At 39.8% G+C, this 20,308-nt stretch overlaps 1 protein-coding gene across 6 annotated transcripts in view; it reads right to left on the reverse strand.

Annotated features, from left to right (window-relative positions):
• Positions 1-20,308, reverse strand: part of CACNA1G (calcium voltage-gated channel subunit alpha1 G) — a 345,931-nt gene that overhangs the window by 19,791 nt on the left and 305,832 nt on the right. For 4 of the 6 annotated variants that reach the window (XM_073606661.1, XM_073606658.1, XM_073606659.1 and 1 more), the window contains 5 exons: positions 19,111-19,161; positions 13,622-13,773; positions 11,466-11,575; positions 3,616-3,749; positions 58-128 (listed from right to left, as the gene is read on the reverse strand). In XM_073606661.1, coding sequence (XP_073462762.1) covers positions 58-128; positions 3,616-3,749; positions 11,466-11,575; positions 13,622-13,773; positions 19,111-19,161 — 518 coding nt within the window. The remainder of the gene's footprint in view (positions 1-57; positions 129-3,615; positions 3,750-11,465; positions 11,576-13,621; positions 13,774-19,110; positions 19,162-20,308) is intronic. The other 2 variants (XM_073606662.1, XM_073606660.1) reach the window with 1 other exon arrangement.

The raw sequence follows: 20,308 nt of genomic DNA on the forward strand, positions 1-20,308 counted from the left end.
ATAAACTAGGCTAGATGCTTCGCAATTCAGAGGCTGATGCTTTTCTACTATATTTACCTGGGGAAGAGCCTGCAGAACAGTATCCAGCAAAGCCCTCATTCCGACGGCCATCTTCAGCAGCTTTAGAACTGAAAGATAAAGGTCAGCACAATAAGTATCCAGCATCCATGTGTTTATAGACACCTGACCACCACACCTACATAAGCTTGTTGCGAACTCCATTACAAAACTATGGGCAATATATTTGACCTTCATTTGTGGCTATAAAAGTCTCCCTTTTTTCTGGGAAAGCTTTCTAAAAGATTGTGGTGTGTTTGTAGAAAAAATGTGTGAATGGGGACTATAGTAACATTTTGTAGCAACAAATGCAAAAGCAAAATCTATAACACTAGAATACCCCGCACTTTAATTCCTAAACTGTTAACCAACCACCCAATACTTAATAAATCAATCTGTCCACCCAAATCTGATGGATGAAACTCCAGAGATTTCTGATTGGTTTAATTGAACTGAACAGGTGGGAGAGACGAAGGGACCTGTACATGCAAGCAGAGAAACCATGTGCTGGTGTGTCTACCTCAACTAAATGGTTCTTATTTAAAATCTGGATCTATAAAAACAGTGGTGTTCCTCCCAGTCACCACTCCGAGGGCCCTAATATCGTGGCTCTCTCCATCAGGTCTTTACTACTTTCTTGTCCTTTAGGCAGCAGACCAGCCAGAACACCCCAGGAGCCTCCCTTTCCCCTCCTTTACGTCGACTTTCAACTTCCAACCCAAATCTTTCCCGCACTCCTTACCCCTCTGGCCTACCACCCCTCTCCCAACCCCCCCCCCTTTTTTTTTCCACCACTAATTCCAGCGCCACTCAACTTGGGCCCTGGAACCTTGCCAACGTCATTGCTGGGGCATTGACATAAATTTCAGTGTGATTTGCCCTTTGTTACTCGCTATTTGTTATTGTTCTCGATTTCACATGGGCTCACACCCATTCTTATTGAGTTTGTTCTGTTGTAACCTACCAGCCAGCATATGATGGACCTGTGATTCTTTAGATACACTTCTGTATCAGACTTCTGTATCAGCCTTTGCTGAATGGTCTTTGTATTATTTTCTGTTTTCTTGAATAAAGCCTTACGGAAAAAAAAAAACAAAAACTGGTGGATGATCCACCAGAGAGTCTCTTCTATCTCTCGATAATTCAATTGGTGAGATCTTTGAGCCAAGTTCCTGGGTCTGTACACCTGCTGTGCCCATCCATCCCATCTGGATATTTTATTTTCTGTTATAAAGAATGTAACAGGAGGAGCTGGGATGCACAAAGGGGGCGGAGAAAGCCAAAACACTCAGGTGGACAGGAAAAGAACTGGGAATTATGGCAAAGAGGTCTCATTGTTGGAATATCCAAGACAAATAGGAATTTAGGGGCTGATCAACCCACCATGTTGCAACTGTAACTAAATATCACGTTTGGGTAGACTTACCCTTTAAACCTTAACTTTAATAAACTCTTATTTAAACTAAATGTTTACTTATTGCATATATACTATATGGACAGTTTGTAGACTCCTGACCATCACATCTATTTGAGCTGGTTGGACATCTCATTCCAAAACCATTGGCTGTAATATGGAGTTGGATTTCCTTTGTGTCCATAACAGCCTCCACTCTTCTAGGAAGGCTTTTCTTAAGACTTTGAAGTGTGTTTGGGAATTTGAGTGTCTTTAGCCAAAGGAGTATTTGTCATGACAAGTACTGATGTTTAAGATCTGCCTTGCAATCTGTGTTACGATTCATTTCAAAGGTTTAGTAAGGTTGAGGGTAGAACTCTATACAGGTTCCTCCACACCAAACTTATCAAACCATGTCTTTGTGGAGCTGGCTTTGAGCACAGGGGCACAATCATGCCGGAACAGAGAAAGGCTCAATTCTATGCACCTGGTTTTGGAATAGGATGTCTGGCAACCTTATATAGGTATGATAGTCAAGTGTCCACAAACGTTGGACCATATTGTGTACGTATGTAGGAAGCCACAATGTTATAATAAAAAAAACGTGTACTAAAGCATCTTTGGTTGCAAGTTGGACCATATTGTGTACGTATGTAGGAAGCCACAATGTTATAATAAAAAAAACGTGTACTAAAGCATCTTTGGTTGCAAATTATTGGAAGATAAACGTACAGAAAACAAGAATACATTTAACAGGTATTTAACATGGTGGATTTTTTTTAAGTGTGCATATCAAGATGTGTGTTGTCAACTGAACTGCCGATTGGAGCTTGGTGAGAAAAATCCTACATCTATTTCTGACTTCAAGAGAATTTCACATGAAAGACTGCAATGAGAAGGAGTTACTACAAATGATACCAGGGAAAATACTATAAATCAGAGTCTCCAAACTTTCTAAACAAAGGGCCGGTTTACTGTCCTTCAGACTTTAAGGCAACCAGCGGAAGTAGAAAATGCCCCTGCGTCAATGGTAGGAAAAAATTACATAGTGCCTGTAGTCACTAATAAATAAATAGTGTCCCATCATTGGTGTCAGTGGAAGGAAAAATTTCCCATTGTTGGTGTCAATAAGAAGAATGGTTCAGTGTCAGTGGAAGGAATGGTTCCCCACTGTTGGTGTCAGTGGAAATAATGGTGCCCCATTGTAGGTGGCAGAGAGAGGAATAGTGCCCAAAGGGCCGGATGAAGGCGAGCAAAGGGCCGCATTCGGCCCATGGGTTGCAGTTTGGAGACCACTGCTATAAATTATACCAGGCAGGAATTAAAGGCCAACTCTTTTCAGAACTTTTGTTTTAGTTTTGTATAGAGTAGGGAAGATTAAGAACCCAGGGTAGATTTTTCCTGCTGTGGGTGTTCTCATTGGAGAGATTTACCCTTACATCCTGTAATACTGAACCTGACTTAAACCCAACCCTGAAACTTAGGTCTGAACATTTAAAGCCCAATTTTTTTTACTATTTAATAGAGTAAGAGGCGAACTCTACAAATTGAGGGGCAGCCCCTCTTAGTTGGTTGTCACCAGAACAGGTGTCCCCACTACAAGATATCCTTTCATTCCAGTGACAGCTGTAAAATTCTGGATCTCCTACTGCCTCATGGCCCAGTGACAATGGTCATATGGACAAACAGAGGAGGTGAATCTACCCAGGGGGAGACATACAGCAGTAAAAACCTGACAGGGTTTCTAACACTTCCAAACCGTACTTAAAACTAAAGGAAAAACATTTTAATTTTAAATATACTTTAACCCTAATACTTAACCAAGCACAATTTAAACCATAATCCCAACCTTTTAACCTTTTTGTTCATTACCCTAACTTGAACATAACCCTAACCCCCAACCATAACCTTTTAAATATTGTTCTCACCTTATCACCAAAGACTCCTCACCACCCTGCGTCGAATGGAACAATGCATAAACCTAAGCACCAAAGCCAAGTACTCCTATCCCATTAACTGTGATGGGAATTATTTACTGAATGCCATCCTAACTTATCATAATATAAATTACTGTGCATTCAGAAGGTACTAGGCCTCTTCTACCTATAGCAGTGGCATATTGCTATAGTTACACCCTTATACCTTTTTAAAATGCAGCAACATACCTCTAGCAATTCTCAGAACTCTCATGATCCGAATAATGGTGGGGTTTATGGGTAGTGACGCATTTACTTCAATCTCCTCCAAAGTGATCCCCATAATGGAAAGAAGGACAATCGCCAGGTCTAACTGATTCCATCTGTAAATGACAAGTGTTGAACATGGAACAAAAACTGGTTAAAATTTATGTAAACCCTCACCATATATATATATATATACACATATATATATATATATATATATATATATATATATATATATATGTATGTATATATATAATTTTAATTACCTTTTTATCCCCCTTTTTATAAGTGATCACATTCCCTCTGTTCTCACCTGCTTGAGAAGCTTAGAGGGCTAGGGGAGGAGAAACAGCGGCACACTGATCTTCCCAGTAAATGGCCATGTGGAGGGGTAGTGGGTGTCAGGACAAGTCTGATCATTGGGGGGCAGAGTTTTCAGCACAGCCAGAAAACTGACCATCCTGTGCTCTTATGCCTAGTGTGGTCACTTTTTGATAGGAAAGCAGAGGGACTGGAAGGATCACCAGATATTTTGCACAAAGGACAGGATACTTTTTCATACAAGTACATGGTACAGCAGGCACATATCAGGAATTTGAAATGTTGGGTTTACATATTCTTCAATGAAGTAGTAACACGTTTTTATAAGCAATTCCCTTTCCTATTATTTTGTACTAATTCTGTACATAAAGCATATCTAGTCCAACCTTTTTTGTATAGAGTAGGGAATGGTTACCTTAACTTCCTGTTCCATAGATACAAAGATAAATATCCCAAAATAAGGGAAAACCCCTCCTAGACAGTTGCCACTGCAGCAGGTGTCCACAATGGGAGATCTTCGTGCACCTCTCATTCTGGTAACAACTGTAAAATGTTCGATTTCCCATCACTTTTTGTCCTGGTGACAATTGTCAATGGGACTAATAGAGAGAATAAACCTCCATAATCTGAATATTTCCCCTCAATTCCCGTTCTGGTGACAAATGTAACATTTTGAACCATACCTTATGCCGCGTACACACGGTCGGACTTTTCGTCTACAAAAGTCCGACAGCCTGTCCGACAGACTTCCGGCGGACTTTCGGCGGACTTGCAGCAGACTTTCTAACGAACGGACTTGCCTACACACGACCACACAAAAGTCCGACGGATTCGTACGTGATGACGTACACCGGACTAAAATAAGGAAGTTCATAGCCAGTAGCCAATAGCTGCCCTAGCATGGGTTTTTGTCCGTCGGACTAGCACACAGACAAGCGGATTTCTGGGTCCGTCGTAGTTACGACGTAAAGATTTGAAGCATGTTTCAAATCTAAAGTCCGTCGGATTTGAGGCTGAAAAAGTCTGCTGAAAGTCCGGAGAAGCCCACACACGATCGGATTACCAGCCAGCTTTAGTCCGTCGGCGTCCGTTGGACTTTTGTAGACGAAAAGTCCGACCGTGTGTACGCGGCATTAGAAGTTTCATTTCTCTGGACTCCGGGCGCTTTTTTCTTTTTATCCAAGTCTACATGCTGAAATGACTATAAGGTTGCACAGAAAAGGCAGCAGCCCAATCTCCAAAAGGGCCCATCGCCACTATCTATCACTGGGCACTATCCACCAGTTGGTATTTCTTCCTTTTTGCTCACACGAACACCCATCCAGGACTAATGATCAATCCAGTCAGTTCAGCACGGTCTCCAACACAAGCTAAATGTAAAATTTTGAATTTCCTATCACTCATGTGATGTGAACATGTAGGGTCTGAAATTGGCCGGAACAGCAGAGGAACTCTACTTCTATAGGAGAAAGAGTCACCAAGGAATTCCAAGAACATCTCAATGCTCTGTGCAGTTTTAGTTGAATGCCATGAGACACGGACTGGCCAGAGAAGGAAAACCAAGCCTTACTTGCCTGTAATTGGTGATTTGGAATGGTCCGGAGTTCTATAAATACCGCCCACAAGCGTGGAAGGTTTGTAGGACCACATGTAAATCAGCTTGTTTGACCTTTCTTTCATTAGAAGGTCCCTGATTTATGGTGAAGTGGAGCCAGTGGTTGTAGTGCTGTCTTATCACTCATCGCAGATTTGTTTGGGATTTATCCCTAATGCACTGTTGACTTTTCATTAATTTGAAAGCTATTGGATTCTGGTAAGCACCCAATATCACTCTTCTTCTATTCTGGATTCCTGAAGTGTCTTTTTTATGCGGGCTCAGTCTTTTTGGAGCCTTGGGCACACTTTCTGGAGTTTTGGAAACACCTCCTGCACTTGTGTGGACTTTTATTTAAACACTTGAGCACAGACTCTTTTGGATAAAATTCTTCATACACATGTCATATACAGTGAGGGAAAAAAGTATTTAAATCCCTGCTGATTTTGTACGTTTGCCCACTGACATAGAAATGATCAGTCTTTAATTTTAATGGTAGGTTTATTTTAACAATGAGAGACAGAATAACAACAACAAAAAATCTAGAAAAACGCATATCAAAAAACGTATAAATTGATTTGCAATTTAATGAGTGAAATAAGTATTTGACCCCTTCGCAAAACATACAGTAACTTTGTACTTGGTGGCAAAACGCTTGTTGGCAGTCACAAAGGTCAGACGTTTCTTGTAGTTGGCTACCAGGTTTGCACATTTTAGGAGGGATTTTGTCCCATTCCTCTTAGCAGATCCTCTCCAAGTCATTAAGGTTTTGAGGCTGACGTTTGGTAACTCGAACCTTTAGCTCCCTCCGCATATTTTCTATGGGATTAAGGTCTGGATACTGGCTAGGCCACTCCAGAACCTTAATGTGCTTCTTCTTGAGCCACTCCTTTGTTGCCTTGGCCTGTGTCTTGGGTCATTGTCATGCTGGAATACCCATCCACGACCCATTTTCAATGCTCTGGCTGAGGGAAGGAGGTACTCACCCAAGATTTGACAGTACATGGCCCGGTCCATAGTCCATTTGATGCAGTGAAGTTGTCCTGTCCCCTTAGCAGAAAAACACCCCCAAAGCATAATGTTTCCACCTCCATGTTTGACGGTGGGGATGATGGTGTTTCTGGGGGTCATAGGCAGCATTCCTCCTCCTCCAAACACGGCAAGTTGAGCTGATGCCAAAGAGCTCGATTTTGGTTTCATCTGACCACAACACTTTCACCCAGTTCTCCTCTGAATCATTCCGATGTTCATTAGCAAACTTCAGAAGGGCCTCTACATGTGCTTTCTTGAGTAGGGGGACCTTGCGGGCGCTGCAGGATTTCAGTCCTTTACGGCATAGTGTGTTACCAATTGTTTTCTTGGCGACTATGGTCCCAGCTGTCTTGAGATCATTAACAAGATTCTAACGTGTAATTCTGGGCTGATTCCTCACCGTTCCCATGATCATTGAAACTCTACGAGATGAGATCTTGCATGGAGCCCCAGACTGAGGGAGATTGACAGTTATTTTGTGTTTCTTTCATTTGCGAATAATCACACCAACTGTTGTCACCCTCTCACCAAGCTGCTTGGCGATGGTTTTGTAGCCCATTCCAGCCTTGTGTAGGTCTACAATCTTGTCCCTGACATCCTTGGACAACTCTTTGGTCTTGGCCATGGTGGAGAGATTGGAACCTGATTGATTGATTGCTTCTGTGGACAGATGTCTTTTATACAGGTAACAAGCTGAGATTAGGAGAACTCCCTTTAAGAGAGTGCTCCTAATCTCAGCTCATTACCCCAATAAAAGACACCCTGGGGCCAGAAATCTTGCTGATTAATAGGGGATCAAATACTTATTCCACTCATTAAAGTACAACTCAGTTTATAACTTTTTTGAAATGCGTTTTTCTGTTTTTTGTTGTTGTTATTCTGTCTCTGTTAAAATAAATCTACCATTAATAAACTTTTTTAGACTGAAATATTTGCATTTTGTATCTACCTCAAATGGCCCAAAATGATCTTTTTCCACCTTCTACTATTTTGTCATCTCTCTCACACTTAAAGCACTGGCAAAACTTTTTTTTTTAATTCTTTTTAGTTTTGGATAGAGTGGAGGGGTTTAGAACAACTGTCAATTGTTATTGCTGTCTGTGTCCCAGTTAGATAGATCCACCCTCTCTATTTCTTCTGTTTACTGTTATCATCAAAACTGAAAGTAAAAGAAAATCCCAAATTTTGGGTTGTCCACAGAATAGTAATAGAGGTGAAATCTTCCAAATGGGGACACTAGTCCTGGTGCTCTGGGGTCCCAATGGATTCCCTTAATTTGCAGGGATTTCCTCTCACTTCCTGTTTGGCTATGGGACAGGAAGTGAAGGGAAATCTCCCCAATGGGACACAGTTGGCAAAAAAATGACAGGGGCTATAACCCTCCCTTACTATATCCAGTTTTGCCTATAGTCCTAATTTAACCTTACTTCTCATTTAATTTTTATCTCTTCTCTATTCCATTCTTTATTTCTTTGAGCTCTCTCTTTCCAGATCAGTTTTTCTCAACTGTTATGTCATGGATAAATCCTTGTAAAAAATTTCAGGTTTCAGGGAATCCTTGCTATAAAAATATTATATCTACAGCTTAAGTTACATTAGCATGATCAGTGAGTTTAACTATAGAGGTAAGTGACATGCTTAGGGAAGATCTTTTTGTAACACCCTCTCTCATTATATAGCAAAATTATTTTTGTAATTAATAACTATAAAATTAAAAGGAGAAGAATAATATTGGCCAAGAAAGAAAAGCATATAGTAAAGACTGTTGTGTCCATTTATATTGGTGGGAGAATGGTCCCCTTATGTTGGCGGTGATAGGGGAATGGGCCCTCTACATTGGTGGACAGGTTGAGATGGGCCCCTACACTGGAGGTCAGAGGGAGAAGGGCCCCACAATGGTGGACAGGTGGAGAAAAGCCTGATACATTGGTTGTCAGGCAGAGAAGTACCCCGAACATTGGTAGTCAGGAGGAGAGGTAGGGGGGGTAGACAGTAAAGAAGCACCCTGAACATTGGGGAGCAGTGGAAAAGGGTCACCCTACATTGGGGGTCAGTGGGAGGCGAGACCTCTTACATTGGTGGTCAGTAAAGATGCACCCCATACATTGGGGGCCTGTGGAAAAGGGTGCCCTTACATTGGGGTTCAGTGGGAGAAGGGATCTCATGAATATCTCATGAAAAACTTATATTGGTGAATATAGTATGAAGACGATCAAACAGTCACTGCACAAATGACTGAGAAATGCTGTTCTAGATGTTATGTTGAATGAAAATTATGGAGATGTGATGCTTCAATCTCTAATCAAAATAAATTTGATAGGATGAAGTAAAGCCGCCGGTGCCAGGATGGTTGCACATACCATCCAGCAGTATTAGGAGAGAGGAGAAAGTCCAGCAACACAGTTTAGCTTGGCATAAAATCCTGAAGACTTAATCGATGATCCAACAAGACACAAGGGGAATCCATTACACAAAGAGTTTGACGTGTTTCAGCCCTATTCTGGGCCTTAGGATAGGGCTGAAACGTGTTAACTTCTTTTTTTTTTTCAAATAACATTTTTATTTTATTAAGCTTATCAAACAGCAGATGAACATATCCTGTGCACTGTAATGTACAGAAGTCAACATAAGAGCAACAGTTTAGCCTATGCATACATTGTGTCCATACATAGCACTGTGAGTGATGCGTAGTCATATTTGGCCTACTACCTAAAGCATCAAGTCTCAAGCTAGATCTGCTACAGGCTATTACATAGTCAGAGAAAAACAAGGAGAAAAGGGTAAGAAGAAACAAGAAAAATAGGTTAGAAAGTACAGAGAGGGGTAAGACTAAGGGAAGGGTAGGAAGGGAGGGTATAGGGGGTAGGAATGGAGGCTCGACCCTCGGCTCAAGGCGGATCCTCATGGTGGTGCCACTCCTCCCAGACCTTATTGTGCATTTCCAGTCTATCTTGTAGTCTAGCTGTCATCTTTTCCATAAGTTCCACATCTTTTATTCTAGCGTACAGGTCTTCCTGGGAAGGGGGGGGAGTGCCTTTTCCAATGGAGGGCAACCAGGCATCGAGCAGCTGTTAGAATATATCTTAGCAATTTTTTTTTAGAGGACTTGGGAATCCGTAGAGGAGACACCCCTAGCAAAAATAGTTTTGGGAGTCAGAGGGACCTGCACTCCCAAAAGGCGGGATAACAGGAGCTGTGTCTCTGTCCAAAAAGGGACAATCTTGGGGCAGCTCCAATATATGTGGTAGGGGGTGCCCCTGTCTCCCCCGCAGCGCCAGCACCTATCCGAGCAGGAGGGATATATAGCATGAAGTACGTCCTGTGTCAGGTACCAAAAATAGAGAATTTTGTATGAGTTCTCCTTATAAAGGGTACAGTAGGAGATTTTTGCTGCCTGAGACCAGATCATCCGCCATGTTGCCTCTGGAATTACTTCCCCCAGAACTTTTTCCCATCGAAGCATATATGCATGCTTGAATGGCAATGGAGTGGGAATTAAGCAACCGGTAGATATCAGATATCAAGCCTCGGCGTGACGTTCCTTCTAGAATTATGCTCTCGAAAGGGGATGGCGCTGAAGATTGGAGATTCGGGGCAATAGACTGGGCGTAGTGACGTATCTGCAAATATCCATAAAACATCTGGCAAGGCAAGTCATATTTTGTCTGTAATTGGGTAAAGGATAGCATTCTACGTGACCTGGGGTCCACCAGGTGGCCCATATGAAAAAGGTTCCGTGTTGCCCAAGGCAGAGACATCTGGCGTGTAAGGCCGGCAGGCATGTCGGGGTTATAAAGAAAAGATGTGAGGAGCGACCTCTCTGAGCTGAGCTCATGGGCCTGAGAAAGTCTACACCAGAGCGATCTAAGTAGGGTCATTGACCCCAAGAGTCTCTCCGGGTCCACCCTCGCGTTCGCGCTCCAGAGCAGGCTATTTGGGTGTATGGGAGCTAGCCATATCTTTTCAATTTCCATCCATTTATTATATGCCCTTTGGTGGAACCAGGAGGTGATGGCCCTCAGTTGAGACGCTTAATAATACTTCACCAAATCAGGGAATGCCAACCCCCCATCCGTTCGAGAAGCCACTAGCACTGAGCGGGGTATCCTGTGTCTCTTGTAGTTCCAGACAAAGCGCACCAGGTCCGTCTGAAGCTTCCGCAATTGTCCATAGTGGACTGGAATGGGCAATGTCTGGAACAAGTACAGAAGTTTGGGGAGAATGGTCATCTTTACAAAAGGGAAATATGCTGGGTTTTCCATTTTTGTAGTGTTAACTTCTTTGTGTAATGGATTCCCCTTGTGTCTTGTTGGATCACCAATAAAGTTTTCTAAATTTTATGCTAGGCTGCACTGTGTTTTTGTGGACTTTATCTTCTCTCCTAGATGTTATATAATTTTTTACCTATATTGTTCCCCCTTATTTTTCTCTGACTGCTTTCATCTTGTTCTTCTTTTCCAAAATTTACACTACCCAGGCCCCCACCAATAAAATTGTACAAAGTGCACCAAAATATTAGTGTAAAGTGCTGCCCTGCGCCCCCAACATGGTTTTATCACCTTTTGTGGATTCTTCATTGCTAACATGACATGGCCGTAAAGATCACTGACTACGAGTACCAGAGTTGATGGGTTTAATCAAATAGGAACATTCTAAAACGCTTTCCATCCAGTACCAGTGGCTAAAGACTGACTAGAAAGACCACAGAAAGTAATATTATAAATTGCAGCTCACTCAGGTGACAAGGCAAGAACAAACACAATGAATGACACTTTATTCCATTTTGTAGTCTTCTGATACAGATTTCCTAATATTTTTGATACATATTGCTTTATTAAGAGACAATTTCTAACAAATATATTTTCTACATTTGTTTTCTGCATACCTGTCTTTGAAAAAACGGCGAAAGCCAAATGCAATCATTTTGCACCCAGACTCCAGGACAAAAATTAGGGTGAAAATATAGTTGCAGATCTTCAGAGCTTCATCTAGCACCTAAAAAATAAAAAATGCAGTGGCAAGTTATTATTTTGAATTGTCTTTATTTTAAGGCTGACCCACACACAGGCAGACGTCAAATTAAGTAAATTTACCAGCAATTGTGTTGTTTGGGCCTACCTGAAAAGATGCAAGTAAGAGTTTATTTTCAGTTATTTATCTATTTTTTTTGTGATTCGATCTTATAGAGGGGATTCATAGTTAGAAGTCAATTCAATTAAGAAAAAAGCCAAAAAGAATATATGACAGAATAATCAATAAATGTTTCTGCTCTGTTAATACTCATTCTGACTGACTGCATTTTAACATGCTCCAAAAAATTTCAGACCTAAATCCAAATATAAAACAATAATAAAAAAAAATGGAATTGCCTGTAGGCTGGGTTTCTGCTTCAGAATATATAGTCATCAAAAGAATAACATATTTGTTTTTAGTGCCAGAGATGCCAACAGTTTTTGGTTTAGGGCCCCCAGCAGTGAAAAACCCATCAAAAGTCTGCTGCAACCCAAAAGTTAAATAAAGTATCTTTTTTACTAAAGTATACCCTAACACTTAAAATACTTCTAAATCTGAAATAAAATATTGTTTTTTTACTATAATTTATTATTTAAAATATTTTCTAAGATGTCATATATTCACATTAATATGTTCAATAGTTATGACTTTTTTTTACTTAGGTTGAAAAAAGTCCATCAAGTTCAACCAAGAGATAAAAAAAATGAATAAAAAAATAGAAAAACCAAGTATACAGAAACCTATACCCATTGTATAATCCAGAGAAAGATAAAAGCCAAGGCTCTAACAGGGGGGAATAATTCCTTCCTGATTCAAAGGACATGGTTGATTTTCAAAAAGAATTGAGATTGTTCACTTATCAACGTGAATGTTCACCTTGGAGAATCTATGTTAGCATGGTAAATATGTTGAGGCTGTATTCACTTTGAATGCCTACGGAGGCAGGGAGATTTAAAAAATTGATTTTTACTTGCACATGATTGGATGATTGAAGTTAAAAAAGCATCAACTTATTTACTGATGTCACGGAACATTTACTTTGCTAAGTGAACGACATCTTGACTGAAGGGTTTATCTATAAAGACTCCTCTAATCACTAAAAATGTTACCCAAATAAAAACATTAGACTGGGCATTGTGAATTTAATTGGCCCCAACAGCCATTTTATTAACCATAATAGTAAAATAAACAACACTGAAAAATGATTTTGCAAAATATGCAATTAAGCACTGATAGGACAAAGAAGGAGGGCTTAGTCCCAAACTGTTAAAAGTGATTGTACTAAAATTCTGTCCTTGGCTGCACCTTGAAAGCTCAGGAACATCTTACTATAAACCAAGAATCCCTGGAAACAGGGGCATAAGGGGACCACCAAAGCCACCAAAGCATTAGAGGACTCCATACCAACCAACCAATGTGCCCCCTAAACAAAAAAATGCCCCTGGTGATTTAGCAGGAGTCCACGACCCCTACTGGCCTAGTTGTCTGACAATTAAACTAGTCAAGCTTTACAGCTCCGCAGGGACTTATAGAATTGTCATCCCCAGTCCAACCTTTCAAAACTGTTCCTGAAGCTGTTCCCTACCCCAGCTAACCGCCTTCCAAACTAGAGGTAAGCCGCAAGCCTCAACATGCCTTAACTCTTTCCTAGCCCTCCTATTCCTCCCCCAGCTCCTTTGTTCAAGGACCTCTTACTAAAAACCAGGAGTCCCATGGAAACAGGGACATAAGGGGACCGCTAAAGCCACCAAAACACCAGAGGGCTTCATATCATACAAAATATTCCCTGGATCCCTGCTTTTGGAATTGCTGTCCCTAGTCCAATCCTGAACAGCTGCCCCTGTAGCTCTTCCCACTTCAGCTAACTGCCTTCTACTAGAGGTAAGTCTCAAGCCCTAACATGCCTTAACTCTTTCCTAGCCCTCCAATTTCTCCCCCCTAGTTCCTCTGTCTTGCTTTGCTTCTCTGGGACTATTTCTTTGGTAAACCAACCTCAATGCACACATGCATCCTACAAAATCAACTTACCCTTGGTTGTTGATAATGCTCCATCGCCATAGTTATAACATTGAGTCCAATCACCCCCGTAATGAAGAGATCCAAATAGTGACTTGTACACATTTGATGTATAAAGAGACGGGGGTGCGAGTACTCCGAATAGTAAGGTTTACATTGGGCTTCTATAGGCACAACAAAAGGATTAGGCTGTTGACAAGTACGTAAGCTAATGAATGTATGCATGTATAAAAATGATCTATATAGGCACAGGTTGCTTTCCCAATCATGCATGCATCCCCATGCACTTGCTTTTGCCATGCTCTATATAAGTAATGCATAAAACAATGCAAAAGAACAAAATAAATGCAAAAAACATCATACACCGTCAATGTTAAACTCCTCGGAATCCAACTTCCATGAAGAAAAAAAAGAACTTACGTTTGCAACTTTTCAAAATTGTACACAAACTTATAACTTTTATAACTTACGCCAACACATTTACATTTTTATGAAGAAATATATACACAAAAAATACATATGAGATGTCCAGATTTCACTTAACGAATAACAAAACAATGTGTACAGAGATAACTTCAACGGAAGTGTGCGTCCCAAACAAAACTTACGAACATCCTATGGAAGGACTTGTCGAAGAAAGGATGAGAATGCAAAGAACAGAATGAAAAGCACAGAATACATTGTGCACTGTGGGATATCAATACTGAAAGTGATAATGGGGTGTGTTGGTTGAGGCATTCCAGCCAAAAAACACAACAGCTAGTATGATGTGAATGCAAAATGTATCTGTTGAGTCTAAAATCTATAAAACTGATGCCTACTTTTGCAGCTCTGTTGATCCATATTTGGGAAGTTCCTTTGGCAATTTCCTCCTCATTCTGAAGTTCTCCTGTCAATTTCCTCCTTATTCTGCTGCTTGTTATAGTTTGGGGTTGGCTGCACTGACCTTGGGGAGGAGCCTCTGCAACATAGGCAGGCAGCAGCTGTAAGTTCATCATGGGGAGGAATTCACAGGAGGAACTTGCTGTGTCTTAAAGTGTATGTCCAGCCAAAACTTTTTATTTTTAGTTTCAATAGAGTATAAAAGGGTTGGAATCTCTGCTGGAATTAATCTGTTAGGAGAGATTTCTCCTCAACGATGTCCCAGTAACAATATTTTTAGCAGATTAAAAAATGGAAGAAATTCTGCAACAGGGACACAGATGGCAATAAAACTCTGATAGGGGTTCTAACCCTAATCTATATAGTCCATGCTGCTGTTGGAGAATAACCTTCACTTCCTGTTTGGGGAAACTATTGTCACCAGGACAGAAAGTGAAGTTAAATCAGTCCAATGGAGCTCTGGATAGAAGGAAAAAAATGCAACGAGTTCTTACTCTTTCAGATTCCATCCATAACTAAAAAAAACAAAAACTTTTGGATTGACATACACTTTAAAGTAAACCTCTACTGGTAAAAAATACAGGGCGTGGTGTTGCTGACCTGCTCCTGAAAATGAAAACTGCCTGGCTGTCTCTGGCAAAGTCAATAACTTAAAATACCAAAGCCATTAGATTGGCATGTGAGTCACTAAAACAGTATTGTCAAATGGAGATCAACAATGGAAGCTTGTATACTTCCTCACTAAGTTTCCTTTAACATTGGATAATATTTTGGACAACATGCTGCTCACATCACTCTTCCCAAAAAGAGAAGCTAAAGGTTTTAGACACTATTGACTTGCTATGAGTAACTCAATCCTTCCCTCATTTCCTTCTTCCACCACCCCCAACCCCCCCCCCCCCCCAAGTCAGTGACTTAAAATGCCAAAGCTATTGGATTGGCATGTCAGTCAGTAAAACAGTATTGTCAGACATAGATCAACAATGGTACCTTCTATACTTCCTCACTAAGTTTCCTTCAACATTGGATCAGCTAAAGGTTTTGGACACCATTGACTGACTACAAGTAACTCAATCCTTCCCTCATTTCCTTCTTCCACCACCTTCTACCCCTTGTTGAGTTTCGCTGTACAGTATTCCCCTCACATCTAGTTATCTTCACTCTTCTATTCTTCTACATGACTAGATTTATATAACAAGGTCTACTGTATATTATAATATAATGGTTATCACCATCTATTCCTTAGCAGCCCATATGTTATGTTTATATCCTAGGATATAAGCAATTTTGTTTGGCTAACATGGTGTTTGCTTGTCTCGCATCCTAAATTTATGGCCAATCATATAAAACTTGACTTTGAAATGTGTTTTTGGTACTCTTTTAATGTTGGAAACCCAATACAACCTATTGGATAAGAAAAAGGGAAGCTAAAGGTTTGGAGTAGAAACCTTTTGATGGTAGTGACAGAATTGCTACCTTAGCTGCTGGGCCCCTCTAACCTTTCCACCAGATGCTCCCCTGGCCTACCTTCTATAGGTTCTTTCATAACGGAAGCATTTACAAACTGCATTAACTGTGACTCAACCAAGAGCACGAGGCACAAACAGAGCACTCAGTAGCACATGTCATCCTTGGCTGTGAAATAATAAGCAACGCTAGACAGTAGAGAGACTCTGATCCAGGCCTATTCCTGTAAAACAGGTTCCAAATATTTCTTGAGAAAAATACATGACACAGAGCGAGACCCAGAAATATTGTTTCGCCGTCCCTCTGTGAATATTTTCACACAAGCCAATGAAAAAATGTCATGACTGCACCAATGGGTGGGAAGACTTCCCCAATGGAATCCCAGAGAATAGAAAACAGGGCAATCAATTCTGCCTGCCGCCTTTACACACACATGAACTTTAATGGCATCCCAGTCTTAGTCCATAGGGTTCAATATTGAGTTGGCCCACCCTTTGCAGCTATAACAGCTTCAACTCTTCTGGGAAGGCTGTCCACAAGGTTTAGGAGTATGTCTATGGGAGTGTTTGAGAAATATATATATATAAATATATAAATAAAAAGGCACACTTAAGCTGCCTTGGTTATTTTATTCTACAAAAATTGCTTCTTACCTGCACCCCAAATTCAGAGTGCAAGATTGCTTTGCAATTTTTTCCCAAGGGGATGTTATATTCTTCCTTTCTAACACTACAATTCACTGCAGGCTTCTTTCCAGTTATATCGCAAGACTATCTGATTGGTTACGTCTGAGCATTCCCAGCCACAGTAACAGAGGCCCTTCCCTGCAGATAGCTCAACTTGCTTTCCCTGCCACATGTTATGTAACTGGGGTGTGAATATGTGAGTTGGAACTGAATAGTAACCAATATCCTTAGCAATCAGACTGCATTTAAAAAATGAAACAGTGGTGGTACATGGATACCAGCTAGGAATACCATTGCTGGTCATTGGCCACATTTAGGCAATTATCATATTAAAACTATGTGTGAAAGCTACATTAAAAGTGTACATGTGGGGTCTGTCATTAATGGGTATATAAACTAGAATATGCAACATAGCGGTCTTTTGGATGTAGTGGCTGTATTTTTCAGGCTGAGAACATTTTCAGTTGTGCAGGAAATACCTGTTGATTATGCCAGAAATGCAGTGTCCATGACACTTTCAGTGAGCCAAAAAGACTGCGAAAACAATATTATATCTCCTTTGTAAACTATTGTCTCATCAATTCATCATGTATTGTGAATGAACAAAAGCAGACACGTTGAAAGTCCAACCTGGGTGACAACCAAAGCTTCTTCCGAAGATACAGTGGAGAGTGAGTGTAGCGATAAAGGGAAGTAAGGAGCACAAAGTAAAAATAAAAGGGGGAAACCCTAAAAAAAGTCACCACATCTAAGGACTGGTAAGCTGGGAATTCATTACATTTTTATTTATGAGTTTAGATCATTTTAAAAGGCCACATGGACCCCATGGCACCTAGCATTTTCAGAAGGAAGTCAGCAAGGATTTTTCACTGTGGTCTTTTGGAAAATATATTACCTCATGGGTGGACATGGGTGGACTATGGTTGGTACTATCTGTGTAATAGCATTATTTTTGTAGTGATAATATTATGTTTAGGAGTTAGGTTTATAGGTTAAGTTCTGATTTAGGGTTTAGCTTTGAAGGTTCAGTCCACCAAAAGGTGGTATTTTAGTCAGAGGTGGAGCCTAGTGGGCTGAGTAATCTCCTGGCTTTATTTACATACTGTATATATATCAAGAGATATATATATATATATATATATATATATATATATATATATATATATATATATATATATATATATATATACTGTAGATATTCAAGATATATATATATATATATATATATATATATATATATATATATATATATATATATATATATATATCTTGAATATTCCAACAATGAGATCCCCTTGACATAATCTGTTGTTGTCCACCTGGAAATTTTGGTTGTCCCTGTCCACCTTTGTGTGTTCAGGTCTTTCTTGAACATTCTCCATAATTTAAATTCCAGCAGGGATGCTAAGAACCATCGCTATGGCCAGAGCTTGTGTGTAGACCCAGGAAACATCGCCCTAATTGCCCAGAGATATAAGAATCTGTCAAGTGGTTTAACTAGTGTTACCAGTAACTGGAATACCAGTTTTTGGAGGTCTAATATTTTAAGTATTGGGGTTAGATGTTGGGTTTAAGTGTATCTAAAGCCCACACTATTTTTTTAAGTTTTTTATAGAGTAGAGAGGAGTTTGAACTCTTTATTGCTGTCAGCCTTCCAACTACAGAGATCCACTCTCTCGGTATGTCCCAGTGGCCATTGTCATCAAGACAGAAAGCCTGGGAATACCGAAATGTTACAGTTGTTACTGGAGCAAGGTGGTCAGTGTAAATCTACCAATGTGGACACCTTTTCCAGTGATAACCATCTAAGAGGGAATTCTCCTTACTTTGGAGAGGTTATCTCTTCATATTGTGTCTTCAAGGCAAGTAAAGGGAAATCCCCCCAAAGGGACACGGATAGCAGAATATAAACCGGCATGGGTTTTAACCCTTCTCTACTGAATCCAAATATAATAATAAAAACAGCTTTGGCTATAAATAAACTTTAGGTTTAAGTGTTACGCTTAGCGGTTACTCTAAGGTTTAGTGGTTAGGTTTGGGATAAGGGTGAACTTAATATTTCTTTATTGGCATCGGGGGGGGTGATAACCGAAAAAGTCGGTTGACATTTTTTATAAATGTAAGTCTGCCCAGAACGCAAGGCGTGTTTAATCACTTGCCACCTTTTTGGCCACAACTGGGCATTAATATTCACTCAACCCAGTGCTAACAATTGTACAGAACAAAGTAAACCCAAACCTTTACAAATCATTTCTTTTGGAAAGTAACGCATAAGCCCTTCCTCTGATTTAGATATCTTTACAATGAATCATATATTATTATTTTATTTACATCAAGATGGGATGTATGAGCCAATGAAATCAACAAACAAGACGTCACACTGTTTAGTGGACTTCTGACATCAGACAGCAATTAGTCACATGACACCGTCACCGTGCTGGGACAATACACCAGATCTGCCAGTACCTTGCGATGGACTGGCTGAGTGCTCCAACAATATATCATCCAGCATTAGATCTAAAAGAATGAAATTCTGTTAATTACTACACCATGGGAAACACACCCTCTTCTTTACCTTCCGATCCTATGATCAATTTTTTTTTGCCAGCAAAATTGATTTCCAGTAAGAAATGTCATTTCAGAGGTCATCAAAACAAATTGATACCATCTGAATGAATCTTATGTTTTTTAATAAAAAAAAAAATGACTTTTTTAATAACTGCTGTAAAAATTTTAAAAAAGGGAAAAGAAATAAAAAGAAACTGGCTTAAGGAGTAAGTAAGTTACATGCTTTTAATTGCGAAAGCAATATATCAAAAGTTGAAGGAGTTATTTATAATTTTGTTTTTATATTGTTTTTATATGAATGTTATTTGTATTGAAAAATGTAAATCATGTCACTATCTTTTTTATTTTGTTTGATCAAGTGATTTGCTCAAACAAGATGGACTCAGAAGTAGTTTTAGTATAAAAAAGGTTGTAAACTTGCATTGTGCTTGACGCAAAAAAAAAAATCTAAAAGACGTAAAAAAAATAAATAAATAATAAAAAAAAAAATTAAAAATGAAAAAATATATAAAAAAACTTTAGTGCTAAATCATTTCTTCACCCATTTTTTACCCTTTTTGAGGTTAAAGTAGTTTGTGGAGTTTTAATTAGGCCTCTTGACTCCTGGCATTGGAGCTTTGTGAAATGATCTTTGGACACCCCAAACCAGAGCATGAAATATGTCACAGTTGCAGAGAGAAGTAACTGCAGACATCGTTTTCTGTCAATCACCTCCTCCCTCTGACCCCCTCCATCATCTCACTAGGAGCACCCACTGACAGCTTGGTGTGTAAAGTTAACCGCATGCTGGAAATAATGGAAATTGAATATAACGAAGTTTGCAAGCAATAACAAAAAGCAACTTTAGCACTTTTTTTTTTTCCTACAGATTTAGATGGTATATGGAGTAGAAAACTAAAAACAAATTGGAGGAAGCAAAAGCTGACAATTTCAACCCATCAGAGGTTTCAATTTTATTTTATAATCTTATTTTCTTATGTTCTTGATGGCTGCTCAGGTCAGTCAAAACACTTTCCTCCAAATTACTGTATAGGCCTGACGTCTGCCAATTTAGACCTCTTTTAAAAAATGCTGAAGGCCACTTACAGTAACGCAG

This window comes from Aquarana catesbeiana, linkage group LG12, assembly GCF_042186555.1.
Source record: "Aquarana catesbeiana isolate 2022-GZ linkage group LG12, ASM4218655v1, whole genome shotgun sequence".
In the NCBI taxonomy this organism is placed as follows: domain Eukaryota; kingdom Metazoa; phylum Chordata; class Amphibia; order Anura; family Ranidae; genus Aquarana; species Aquarana catesbeiana.